The 11794-nt window shown below is 34.3% G+C and overlaps 1 protein-coding gene across 6 annotated transcripts in view; it reads right to left on the minus strand.

Annotated features, from left to right (window-relative positions):
* CROCC2 (ciliary rootlet coiled-coil, rootletin family member 2) overlaps positions 1-11314 on the minus strand; it is a 100124-nt gene extending 88810 nt beyond the window's left edge. For 3 of the 6 annotated variants that reach the window (XM_039320571.1, XM_039320570.1, XM_039320569.1), the window contains exons 1-4: positions 11101-11313; positions 4920-5070; positions 3588-3733; positions 1086-1244 (exon numbers count right to left, since the gene is read on the minus strand). In XM_039320571.1, the coding sequence (XP_039176505.1) occupies positions 1086-1244; positions 3588-3733; positions 4920-5070; positions 11101-11154 (510 nt within the window). In that variant the 5' untranslated portion in view covers positions 11155-11313. Of the gene's footprint in view, positions 1-1085; positions 1245-3587; positions 3734-4124; positions 4375-4919; positions 5071-11100 lie in introns of those variants that run through there. The other 3 variants (XM_039320572.1, XM_039320574.1, XM_039320573.1) reach the window with 3 other exon arrangements.
* Positions 11315-11794: the final 480 nt, after the last annotated feature.

The raw sequence follows: 11794 nt of genomic DNA on the forward strand, positions 1-11794 counted from the left end.
TTGAGAAACACTGTCCTACACCAACATGAGTAATGCTGATTTAAACAGCTCATAATGAGAACTAATCTTTAACATCACAATTTTATTAAAATATTTTATTTTATTAAATGACTACAGTTTTTAATTCTATTTCACAAAGAATAGATCAATGAAAATGTATAAATATAAAGAAACAACACAGGCAAAATAGTAAAATAAAGTTTAGCATGTAATCACACATAAATTAAGTCAGTGTTTAAGCACTGACTTTTAAGTTTCTGAAAAGTAATAAAACAATACATATTTAGTATTTTTTCTGTAATCAGTGAGTGGAACCTACGATAGAACAGTTCAAAACTGAAGTCTGGAAAGTATAGGAACTCTATCAGGCATTTCCAACAAACCGGCAGGGTTTTTAAAAGAATCCTCTAATTTCAGAGAAGAGGCAGGTTTAAGAGACAGAACAATGCAAAACAATTAACACATTCTCCAGAAATAAATATAATAAATATAAATATAACAGAGCACATCAGCCTAACAAGTTAATTATTATCTATCATTCATTAATAATAATGAATACTATATTTATTATTATTATATTTCATGAGAAAAATACTAAGTTGTTACCACCTGTTCCTTAGATATCAAATTATAATATCTATCCCATTGCAATTCTATGGCTTCTGATCTTGTAGAAGGAAAACCTTATGTAAATTAGATTAAATTAATCTCCTCTAGATTAATTTTCAACATGTTTGCCTTTATCCAATCCATCACTCATCCTAGATTCAGATTAATCTCTCCTGTGTTAAGGTTTGTGATGGCTTGCAAAGTTGAACATGGTTTCATGATGAGTAATTCAGATGACTTGCCTGCCGTACTCAACAATAACCTGAGCTAGAAAGAAAGAAAATGGCAGCAGGACAATTGTCGTTGTGAATATTGCTCCTATGCTAGCAAGCACTGCAACAGAAGGAAGCCAGACCTTCTAGGAGTCTGTATTCTAAATTAATAAAGAAATACAGCAAAAGCCCCAATAAGTTCAATCCTTATAAGCTCCATCAAAAGGGTCCTGTCATAGATACAAATGGCAAATTACCACTCACCTTGTTTTGCATCTTCTGTACTAGCTGAGCCTGGTGCTGTTGCCCATCCTGGAAGACTTGCAGTTTACGCTTATGTGCTTTTTCATCTGATTTAAACTGCTGTCTCATCTGCAGGAGTGCTGTGCTTCCTTCCTCCTCTGCTCGTTGTGCTTGCTGCAGCTACAGAAATAAATACTTGCTGTGATCCAATTGGCAAAACAAGGTTCTGGGTACGGAATAGCAAAAAATACAGGGCTGGTTTCTTAAAAGTTACGTAAGTACAATGTGTCAGGATCCAATTTCATGCATGAAAAAAAAAACGGTTTACCACTTTTCTGACAATAAATTACAGGTCTGTTTCCAGGAGGATTTTAGGCTTCTTTCAAAGATTTTGCTAAAATACATTTTCTTTGGAAAGTATCATATTCAAACACTCCGTATACCATGTCCAGCTGCAGTTGCATAGTTAGAAGCAGCAGCCTATAAAAATGGAACTAACATCTCATCTACCCTTACATATCTAGAGTGCTGTCCATGGGATATTTTTGCACACTATTGACTCTCTAATTTACACTGCAGAATGTGAGTCCTGGTTGTTCCCTTCAAAGGGTTACTATTATGGTTGGTTGGATATAAAGGTGGCTGCTTTGCCATTCTAGTATGTGGATGATACAACAATGATGGGCCTTATTTTGGATGACAATGACAGTGCTTACAGGGAGGAGTCTGAGGGTTTGGTGAAAAAACAGCTTGGTTGTAAATGTTGGAAAAACAAAAAAGATCATCATTGATTTCATGAAATTTAGGCACAGACATACACCTCTTTGTATTAATGATTAGACTATGGAGATGGTTTCTGGGGGTGCATATTGGTGAAGTGGGCACCACAGCAATTGCATTTTCTGTGTCACATGAAAAAAGCACATCTTCCTTCCCCTATCCTTACTACTTTCTGTAGAGGGATGGTTGAAAGCATCCTGTTGAATTTGGTTCAGAAGTATTACTGCTTTGGACAGGAATGCTGTGCAGAGTGGTGAGGACAGTGGAAAAAATTATTGGAAGTTCACTTCTTCTATCCCGGATATGGCATATAAATGCTGCTGGACCAGGGTCTGTAGTATTGTCAGGGACTTTACACATTCTCTCCATGACCGGTTTTCATAGTTGCCTTCTGGGAGGAGGCTTTGTCGTATCCCAAGCAACTAGATTCTGAAATAGCTTTGTTCCATATAGTGTCAACCTTGTTAACTCTCAAGATTCCTTTTTTTGCTATGTATTCAAAATGGATGGTGATTAATATAATGTCATTTTTGTATAACTTGGCATTTTCGGTGCTGCTGCCATTATAATATTATTATTGTTATCTTTGGAATGGTGGCATTATTCGATGGGTGGTTTCTTCTTTCAAGAGCGGGGCATTAAAATTTCATGTTAATGTGTGCCATCGTGTATACAGGTAAATGACAATAAAGATTATCTCTCTCTATTTTAGAGGCTACCAGTACATGAAACACTTCTGAAAGAAAATAAATAAATTATTCATTTCTGCAATCATGCCATAATATTTATGGCATGCACACTTAAGGACAGATATACTTTTTTCTTGAAAATAATTTGCTTGGCTTATCCAGACAGAACCTTTCACGTGCCATCTCAACAGATCAAAACAAATTTAAAAATAATTAGCTTTTCTTAAAAACTCTTCTCATAAGAACACATTTATTCATGGAAATGGAGAAGTTCTGCCAAAGATATTATTCAAATGAAAACATAGTTTTAGAATTATATAAATATATGCCACATCCATTGAATCAATTAATGCAAATGCTTAAAAAGACAGAGTTAATCTGCCAGGAAAAATAGAGAACAAATGCAAATATAAACAGTATTTAATCTTCAGGACTTTATGCTGCTGTGCTAGTTTATTAGCAGTTTATTTTTTTCTCTAAATTAATTTAAAGAAAGATGTTCTTTAATTTTCTTGTGTTTCCTATAATTCATCTGGTTATTTGAAACAAAACTTGAATTAATTTCTTGTCCTGCACCATTTGATATGTTTTAAAGAAATATGGCAAACCTACTGTATACCATCATTCTTTCAAACAACCTAAATTAATTATTAAATAGACAGTACCATTACAGATTATAATTTGCAGCAATCTGATTTCTTAAAATCTAAAGTACTATTTAAATTACTAACCACTATACTATACTATACTATAGCTCCCCAAACAATGAGACTTCAGTTTCATTTAGAAGTTATATCAATCCATCAGGCATGACAGAACTTAAATTACTCTCTCCTTTAAATAAATGTTGAAATGCAAAAATTTCTATTGACATATACTGTACATACATACAATATATATATTGTACATACTCTTTCATTTGTATCTCTCCCTCCCTCTCTGTGTGTTATACATGAAATGTGCTCACAGCCAAGTAAGCACTTATGATTACTTGAATGTAGGTTCCCATTTTCTATCAATAGATCTTTATTCAAAAATTAGTTTATTAAGTTACCCTTTCACTAATAGCTTGATATTTGCTAGCTAACTCATCCTTCTCTGCACGAGTGTGTGCCAAGAGGTCTTCGAGACGAGAAAGTTCCTTCTGCAATAAGCGGTTTTCTTCTTGCATATTGGCTGGAAAGTCTGTTTTGGATAAATCTGGAAACATCAACAAATAAATTATGGCAAGTCAATCAACTAGTGACTTAAAATCAATGCAGTATTATTATTTTAGCTGGAGATGTAGCTTTATGCATATGCACAAACACCGTGTACTATTCTTTTTAGAAAGCAGGAACATGGGTAATTCTCTTAGCAATGTAGTGCCAACAGTAAATAGATTTGAATTCCAGTATGTCATATCAAAAAGAATAAGCTGGTATTTTGGATTTAGCAAAAATTTGACATAAATAGAGATGGATGATAAATCTGTTGCATCAGAACTTGATTAGACAGACTACAGAAAAGCCACCTCAATTTATAGAACAATTTGAATATAGAATAATTTGAAAATGAATATAGTAGAAAGGATGTTCACAAGGATGCATACCTACAGAGAAATGCACATGAAATGATGTTAAATGTCCATAGACATTTTCACATAGTTTCTCAAATTTGCAAAATTGAGGACCTAAGAAAAACTAAGCCTGGGGAAAAAAAAAATCAACCCAGCCTCCAGGTCTATGGTATATGAAGACTTGCTTCCTTATTTTGAATACACATTCTTCTTGAAAGAGCCCCTGAAAGAGTTTGCTGTTTCCAGTTTCATAGTACCTCTTATCACAACTCCTTTAGCCTTCCTGTAAAAAAAATAAATGAGAAGTAGTTGGGCACTAAAACTGTTTTGCTAATGACTATAAAATATGTGATGGATACTAGCATCAACATTTTTTTCCTTGCCACAATAGAACTGAGATGTAATGTTGGCCAATTTCTACACTCCCTCATTGGTCAAGTGGAGGCACTGCTACTCATCTCTTGGTGCAATAAGGATACTTGTGAACTATTATAGAAATGGCTTATGCTTGTTTAAGGAGTGATTGAGACTGAAGTGCGGAAATGAATCCAGTCACCTTTCCAAGTCAACAGCCGCTCAGTTGATACTCTGCCAGGGAACCAGAGGAAACCAAATATTTTACTGGAAAGAATAGATGACTAGCTCTCTTTTCACATTCTTTGTGAAGGAAATTCTGGGAGCTACTGGAACAACACATCCAGAACATATCCGGTTAGGAAGTCAATCCATTTCTAATATCAATTTATGAGTTTCAGCCTCCTCACCACTTTCCTGCTTTTGAATCTACACACATTATCTGCTAAAGAGATGTCCAATTTAAGGCCATACCTGAAGATGATGGATCTGATAAGCTTTCTGTAATAATCTGTCGAATTCTGGCTGGGATTGTTGTAGGTGTAGCCTTTTCTCCTTCTCCTCGCACAGTCAATGCTTTGTCATCTCTGCTTGCTCTGGGATGCAGCACTGTATCTTCTAGGGTCTGAAATACACTCAAACATCAAAGCCAGGCTGAAAAATATGTTGGATTTTAGTCAGCCATTCATAGAAGATGGATTACTTGGAAACACTCCTCCATACCCATGAGTGAAAATATATACAGGCAACCTACATATGTAAGTTTCTATAGTTGCTGGAGTGCTGCACAATCTGATGTCCAAGATTCATGGGAATTTAGTTGCATTGTCTCCCCTTCCCAGTCAGCAATGCGTAATATATAGCTAACAGAAGGTGGTGCTGGGGAACTTTGCAAGCCTCGAAGTAGACCCAGTATTATAGCTTAGCTTTACTCTCTCAGTTTAGTATGCATTCAGCTTGTCTAAGCTCATTGAAAGGAATGAGTTTAGACACTGTACAAGATCTGGCCATTTGGATCCCAGCCTCTTATCATGTTGATGAAGCATCCTAACCTTAGGGTTAGGTTAGTGTTTGCTACAGCTATGAGCTAAGGAGAGAAAGGGAAACATCATGAAGTTATTAGATAGATAGATAGATAGATAGATAGATAGATAGATAGATAGATAGATAGATAGATAGATAGATAGATAGATGGCCTACTGGGGTATGCTCATGCCATAGTTAGAGTTTGTTCAGAATAAGTCTTTTGTGGAGTCAGGACTAGTAAGTAAATAGATGAAAGAACTCCAGGGATTACTAGACAGAACTCAGATTATTATTTAAAAAACAAACAGAAAGTAGGAAGGGCAAACAACTTTCTTATTGTCCTCTCCTCATGTTGTGTATGCCATATAGTACCTATTTAACAGTAACTATTAAACTTTTAATGATCAGTACAAAAGAACATTTTGGCAATGCCAAACAGGAGCGCCTTAAGATAAATATTTTTAGACAAAATATTACAGATTTATACTTTGACTCTAAAACATTTTTGAAGCAAAACTGAGACTGTTTACTAAAAAAAAAATGCAAATGGATTTTATCACAGAATAGTCTAAGGGACCAGATGAAGGTATTCAGAATCTACCTCTGATTTTAAAGATGTCTTTTCATTAAATATTTTGCCCCTTCAGTCCACAATTTTTTGTACTATAAATCATAAGAGTTGTTTTCAACTCATTTAACTTCATACACTATGCCAATTTATAAATTTTTGCAAAGTTAAAATAATCTCTGTGCTTTGTTTTGGATTTATAGGAATCTTTTCATTTTTTAACTTTTTATCTATGCCAAAACACATGCAATATACTGAAGAATGTTCATGTTCCTTGTTGACACTCACTTGGTATTTATTATAGCAAAATTCTTGTGGTAATTAAGCTAAATAAATAGATATAAGAACACTTTTTAAAGAAATACATTTATTTGCCTATATTAAAACCTAAGGCAATCCTATTTCACACATAAACTGAATCAGTTAGGGCATATATTGTCTGGTATATTATTGTATTCATATTGTAAGCATTTTATATACTAATGTTTTCTTCTGTGTTGTTTTTTTGCTTTTAGACTGCTCTTGAAAAGGAATTCATTTCTATAACATGTTGGACTCTAATGAAATAATGTTCTTGGCATTTGGGATTCTTCTCTCCCTTGTATCCCATCAAGAAATTGTATCAATGTACCACTACTGAAAATTGTGCTCTAGATTTTATTTTTAATCTGCAAAATTTCAGAGAGTGTATTTTTTGGTCAAATAGTAATTTTGCTGCTAGTTGAAATATATTATTCCCTGGTGTGTGATACTTTTAAAGTTCTGGACAAGTACAGGAGAAGGGCTTAATTTATCCCAGGAGATGCTAGCAATTTATGACTCTCTTATGAAATAAGATGAGATTTGGTATTTAAGCAGATTATAGTCAATAGTGAATAGAAACATTTCTCATCTTGTTGCCGAAGCTATTCAGGTGTCTGTCTGTGTAATGATACTGAGACAATAATACTTCACTGGTGCAGCTCTACTAGTGTTTATAGAGCACGAATATTTTGGGCACTATCATAAACTTCTGCTGTCTTTGAAGTATAAAAATACATAAATAAATAAAACAGATTAGCGCTACTGGACGACTTTTCAATTCAAAAAATAAAAATAAAGTCAAAAGGCTGGTGGAAATGTGCTTTATGGCTTATGTAATTCTAAATTTTGTCTCTAATGATCTCTCCATTCCTTGGATTTCTATTACCTCCCTTAAAATGATAAAGGTAACAAATCAAATTGGGTTTTTATTATCATAGGCCAGCCTAAGGGATTGGGGTACAGTTAATTGGAAGAAAAATAAAGTAAAAAGGTAAAACATGTAAAGTTAAAAAGGTACATACTGTATATCTGAGACATAGACAGCATAAAAGGTTTTTAAAAAGTGAGAATCTAAAAATCAGAAGAGAAGGCTTAGGGAAGCCTTTCTATATGCAGTGTGAAAGAAATAATATGGCAAACCAGAGGTTCACCGAATGTAGTTTAATAGTTTAATACATTGATTCCCAGCACAAGTCAGACATCATCACCTGACAAAGATAAGAAATGCATCTGCTTATGGTAACTACTATACAAACACAGCCATTATTCTACTCATATGATTACTGAATGCCTGTGGTAATTTATTAAAAATTGGAGCAGTGAAAAAAAGTGGTTGGGTTTTGTGTTTAGAGGCTAAAGAGAAGGATTTGATATATGCAAAACCAACAGATCATTGATTTCTTGCTCAGACACCCCTATATCCTAGAGTTTTCTGTCAATATTGTTTGTTTTACTGTAATTGCAAATTTGGACTCAATCTAGGTGTAGTTTGTTATCCAGGTCTGATCTCTGCTATATTTTGCTTGTGCACCTGGAGATTTCACTTGTCTCAATAGGTTGACATAATACTATCCCTGAGAAACTTAGAAGCACATTGTGTTAGGATTGTATTCATTGTGTTTGCATGTATATGTGTAGTCATAGATGTATTATCTGCTTATTGTGCTCTCATGAAAAAGAAAGAAAGCTATTTACTGTAATTATATACCTAATCTTAAAATTCGTGTATATTTTCTGGGTCTCATTCTTGTTATGGGATGGGAACAGATTGAGCATCTTATTTGATCTCTTAATCTTTCTCAAATATGAGTAAAAAAATTAACTGTAAAGAAATAACCCAAATGTTATGATCTAATTAAATACTGCAATAACCAATGTTTCTCAATCTCAGCAACTTTAAGATGTGTGGACTTCAAATCCCACAATCTGGCTGGGGAATTCTGGGAGTTGAAGCCCATACATTTTAAAGTTGCTGAGATTGAGAAACATTGCACTAACAACATAATGCATGTGATAGCTAAAGTTATAAAACTTTCAGGAAAAAGAACCCTGAGGAATACATAGTTTTGTAAAGGAATCATCTCCCTTTAGCAACTTGTACTGTTCAGTCTAAATCATTTTAGTGTTTCTGCCTTTTAACATAACAGATGCTGTGCTTGAATATAAAAAATGCAAGAGTTGCAAAAATGCCAGTTGTATAACTGTAACAATCAAGCTACCTATCAGCTACAGCATGAATTCAAAAAATCTAGCTTGGTAATGAGTTACAGTTCATTCAGCCTCTGAATAGGGACCATGGAGAGAGCTGCTTCCTTTGCAGTGGGAGAGGCTGGCACAAATGGGGCAGCTATGGGAAAAAATCAGGTTGAAGTAACAGAGTACTGTATACTGTCCACTCACAAAAAGTGAAAGAAAGTGCTACTCACCAATAAATATCACACAAATATAAACCTTGTGTGACTTTGAGGTGATATTCCCATGGCTTACCAATCATTCACTTAATCATAGCTTATGTAATTAACCTATTCTGTTAGCTGCACTGAAGAATGTGAACTATTTCTGGGTGGGGTTCATACAACATGCTAATGTAGGATGCTCTTAGGTAGTTTGTAGATCAGCACAATAGAAAGCTGACATTTTATTTTCTACAATTAACATAGATTAATAATAACTGAGATCACATTATTAATATCAAATGCATTACATTTCAAATAGGATAGAAAAACCAGTTACAGCACAAAAGGTTTTATGTTCTACTCTTGAAAGTACCCTTTGAATAGGAATCATAAACTGGCTCTTATGTCAAAAAGTTGTACTATTGTACTATACAGCAGAATGCTCAATTATATTTCAAAGATTTCTTGTCACCTTTTTCTAAGAACAATCTAACTTAAGTACTATAGAATTGCTCCTTTAGAATCTTCACAATTAGCTAAAGCTTGCTTTTGTAATTTCTATTGAAAATGATGGCTTTATTTCTGGGTTTATACAACATACTGGTTGAATACTGGTTAAGGAGATCTAGTCTATATATATTTATTCTGAACGATATAGAGAGAAAAACTTGCAACTTATTTGCACTTATTTAAAGTGGAATGTGTGTGAAGCATCCAAAAACTGCCTTTCTAAACAAATTTTGAATACTGCTAAAATTAGCTAATGGAACCTCCAGAGTTATTATTTGTTTTGCAAATTATTCTAGGAGATGATATATGTTTAGTTTCTTCTGTGGTGATCTAGTTTTATAATCCCAATGGAACTATACCCAGGAAAGGAGAAGTTTGAACAGTATGTATCTGAATTCTACAGATATTCACTGAGAAGTCTTAGTTAAGTTCAATAAAAATCATTGCAAAGTTTAAAGTACTATGAAATTGCACTCCAGAGCTGCAATAGTTTCTATACATATTTGGGAATGGGTCCCATTAAGCACAAGGGGCTTTCTGAGTAAACTTGTATAAAAGAATGCTGTTATTTAGTTACTTGGAAAGCAATTTCCTTGCAGTCACCACTTTTTTGTTCTTTATTCTCAATCCTTAAATCTTACTGCCCTCTAGCGTATTTAAAATGTTGATAACTCCATAAGATCCAAGGCAACTTTACACCATGCATGAAAAAAGAAAAACTACTTGATACTGATGTAATTGAAATTATATTTTAAAATGTCAGGGCATGCAACTTGTAGCAAAGCTTATGACTGCAATAGATATCAGTGTTCTTTAGATTACAAATAGTCTGAAGGGGGAGAAATAATATATTCTATGTCTGGCTCTGGATCATGATAGTAGGCATAACATATTAACCTATGGTTAGTTTACTTAATCATTCTTTATTGAATAGACAAAATTGAATGGGTTTATAAACCCTACTAACCTAAAAAAAAACTTTTCCCTTTTTTCATAAATTGAGTGATAAATTACAATAATTTTGCTTACAATAAACAAAACTACAAACAACTAAACCACTTTCTAGGTTGAGATACTGACCTGCAGAATCTTTACTAAGTATGGCTTCATGGTTTCTATATAAACTATCTGTTGTAATACTTGATACAACTTTCTTGCATTCCAATTTAATTTGTCCATGACATCAAACTTTTTTTCTATATGTTCCATATAGAAAAAGCATGATCTTTTTCACAGAGTTCTCCATTTAATTTGAAACTACTTAAGAAACCACAATCTATTTCCCTTTTCCAAGCCTTAGACCTTAATATGTATATGGTCCTTTACTTACATTCTTCTCACAACAGTCTGGTGGGGTAGAAGATATTACAGCTCATTACACTCCAACAAACTTTCAGACATGAGAGAGTATAATTATTGACTCCTAGGTCAATATTCTAAATATTACACTGGCATTTGCATCAAGGGGCTACTTAAATTGAAACCCATCGAATAAATTCAGTTAAAACTATTACAGTGTTCTTAAAGAAAAAAAAAGCAAAATTAGCATTCCATCAGCTGTATTTTGTCCATAAAAAAAAAAAGTGCAGGGGAGGACACTAACACTTCCACTCTCCTTATTCCACTACCCAAGCTGAACACCAGAATTAGGCCTTCAATGTATTTTCCTCCCAGCAGGTGTTCCTTTAGGAATGGAATGTTGAGAGGTAGGAGAGAGTGAGCTTAGCCCTGTTTTGCTTTGAAATTATTCAGTTAGAATACTTTATTTGGCCAAGTGTGATTAGTCACACAAGGATTTGTCTCCGGTGCAGGGATTCGAGAGGAGGTATTAAAAAGCTGCTCTTTCACTAACCTGGATTGCGGCTTCCAACCTTAAACTTGGCTTCTCCTCATTTCCCTCGCTCATCGCTCAAAACCGGGCCAAGCCCGAAGAGGGAAACGAACGCTAGCCTAGCAAGACTTCGCGCTATATGCAGAACGAGAGAAGTGCATGCATATTTATGTCCCAACTAATCCGGTGTCAATGACTGTTGATCCTTCTTCGCTGCCTTTTAGAATGGAGGAGGTGTGTAAGAGACCTGACTCCAGTTGCTAAGGCAATAGGAACGCCGAGTCCCTTGAGTTGCCATATAAATAGAATGCACCCGGGGTTGCCACGGTGACAAGAGACGCGACAAACCGAACTGTTTTCCTAAGTCAGGCTGCAACGAAAATGGGACTTATTCTGTTCAGAATGAAGATGGTTGGATGTTCTCTAGAAGACAATCTGAATCAAGAATCACATCCTCAAAACATTCAACAACAGCACATTTTACTATTCTACTCTGCAGCATATTTCTGCGAAAAACTTTATTCTAGTGATTTAATCTTTATTTTTTTAAAAACAGACTTTTTTGTGCAATATAAATAATCTCATTTCCTTATTAATGCATCATAGTTATGCAGGATATTCTAGGAAATATGTTTGATTAATCATACTGCATTTTACTTCCATATTTATGATAGGAATAATTAAATACGTAGACAATTTGCAAAGAATTTATTAG

The sequence above is a fragment of the Crotalus tigris genome, unplaced genomic scaffold, assembly GCF_016545835.1.
Source record: "Crotalus tigris isolate CLP2741 ecotype Arizona unplaced genomic scaffold, ASM1654583v1 scf7180000023658.1318691, whole genome shotgun sequence".
Classification (NCBI taxonomy): Eukaryota; Metazoa; Chordata; class Lepidosauria; order Squamata; family Viperidae; genus Crotalus; species Crotalus tigris.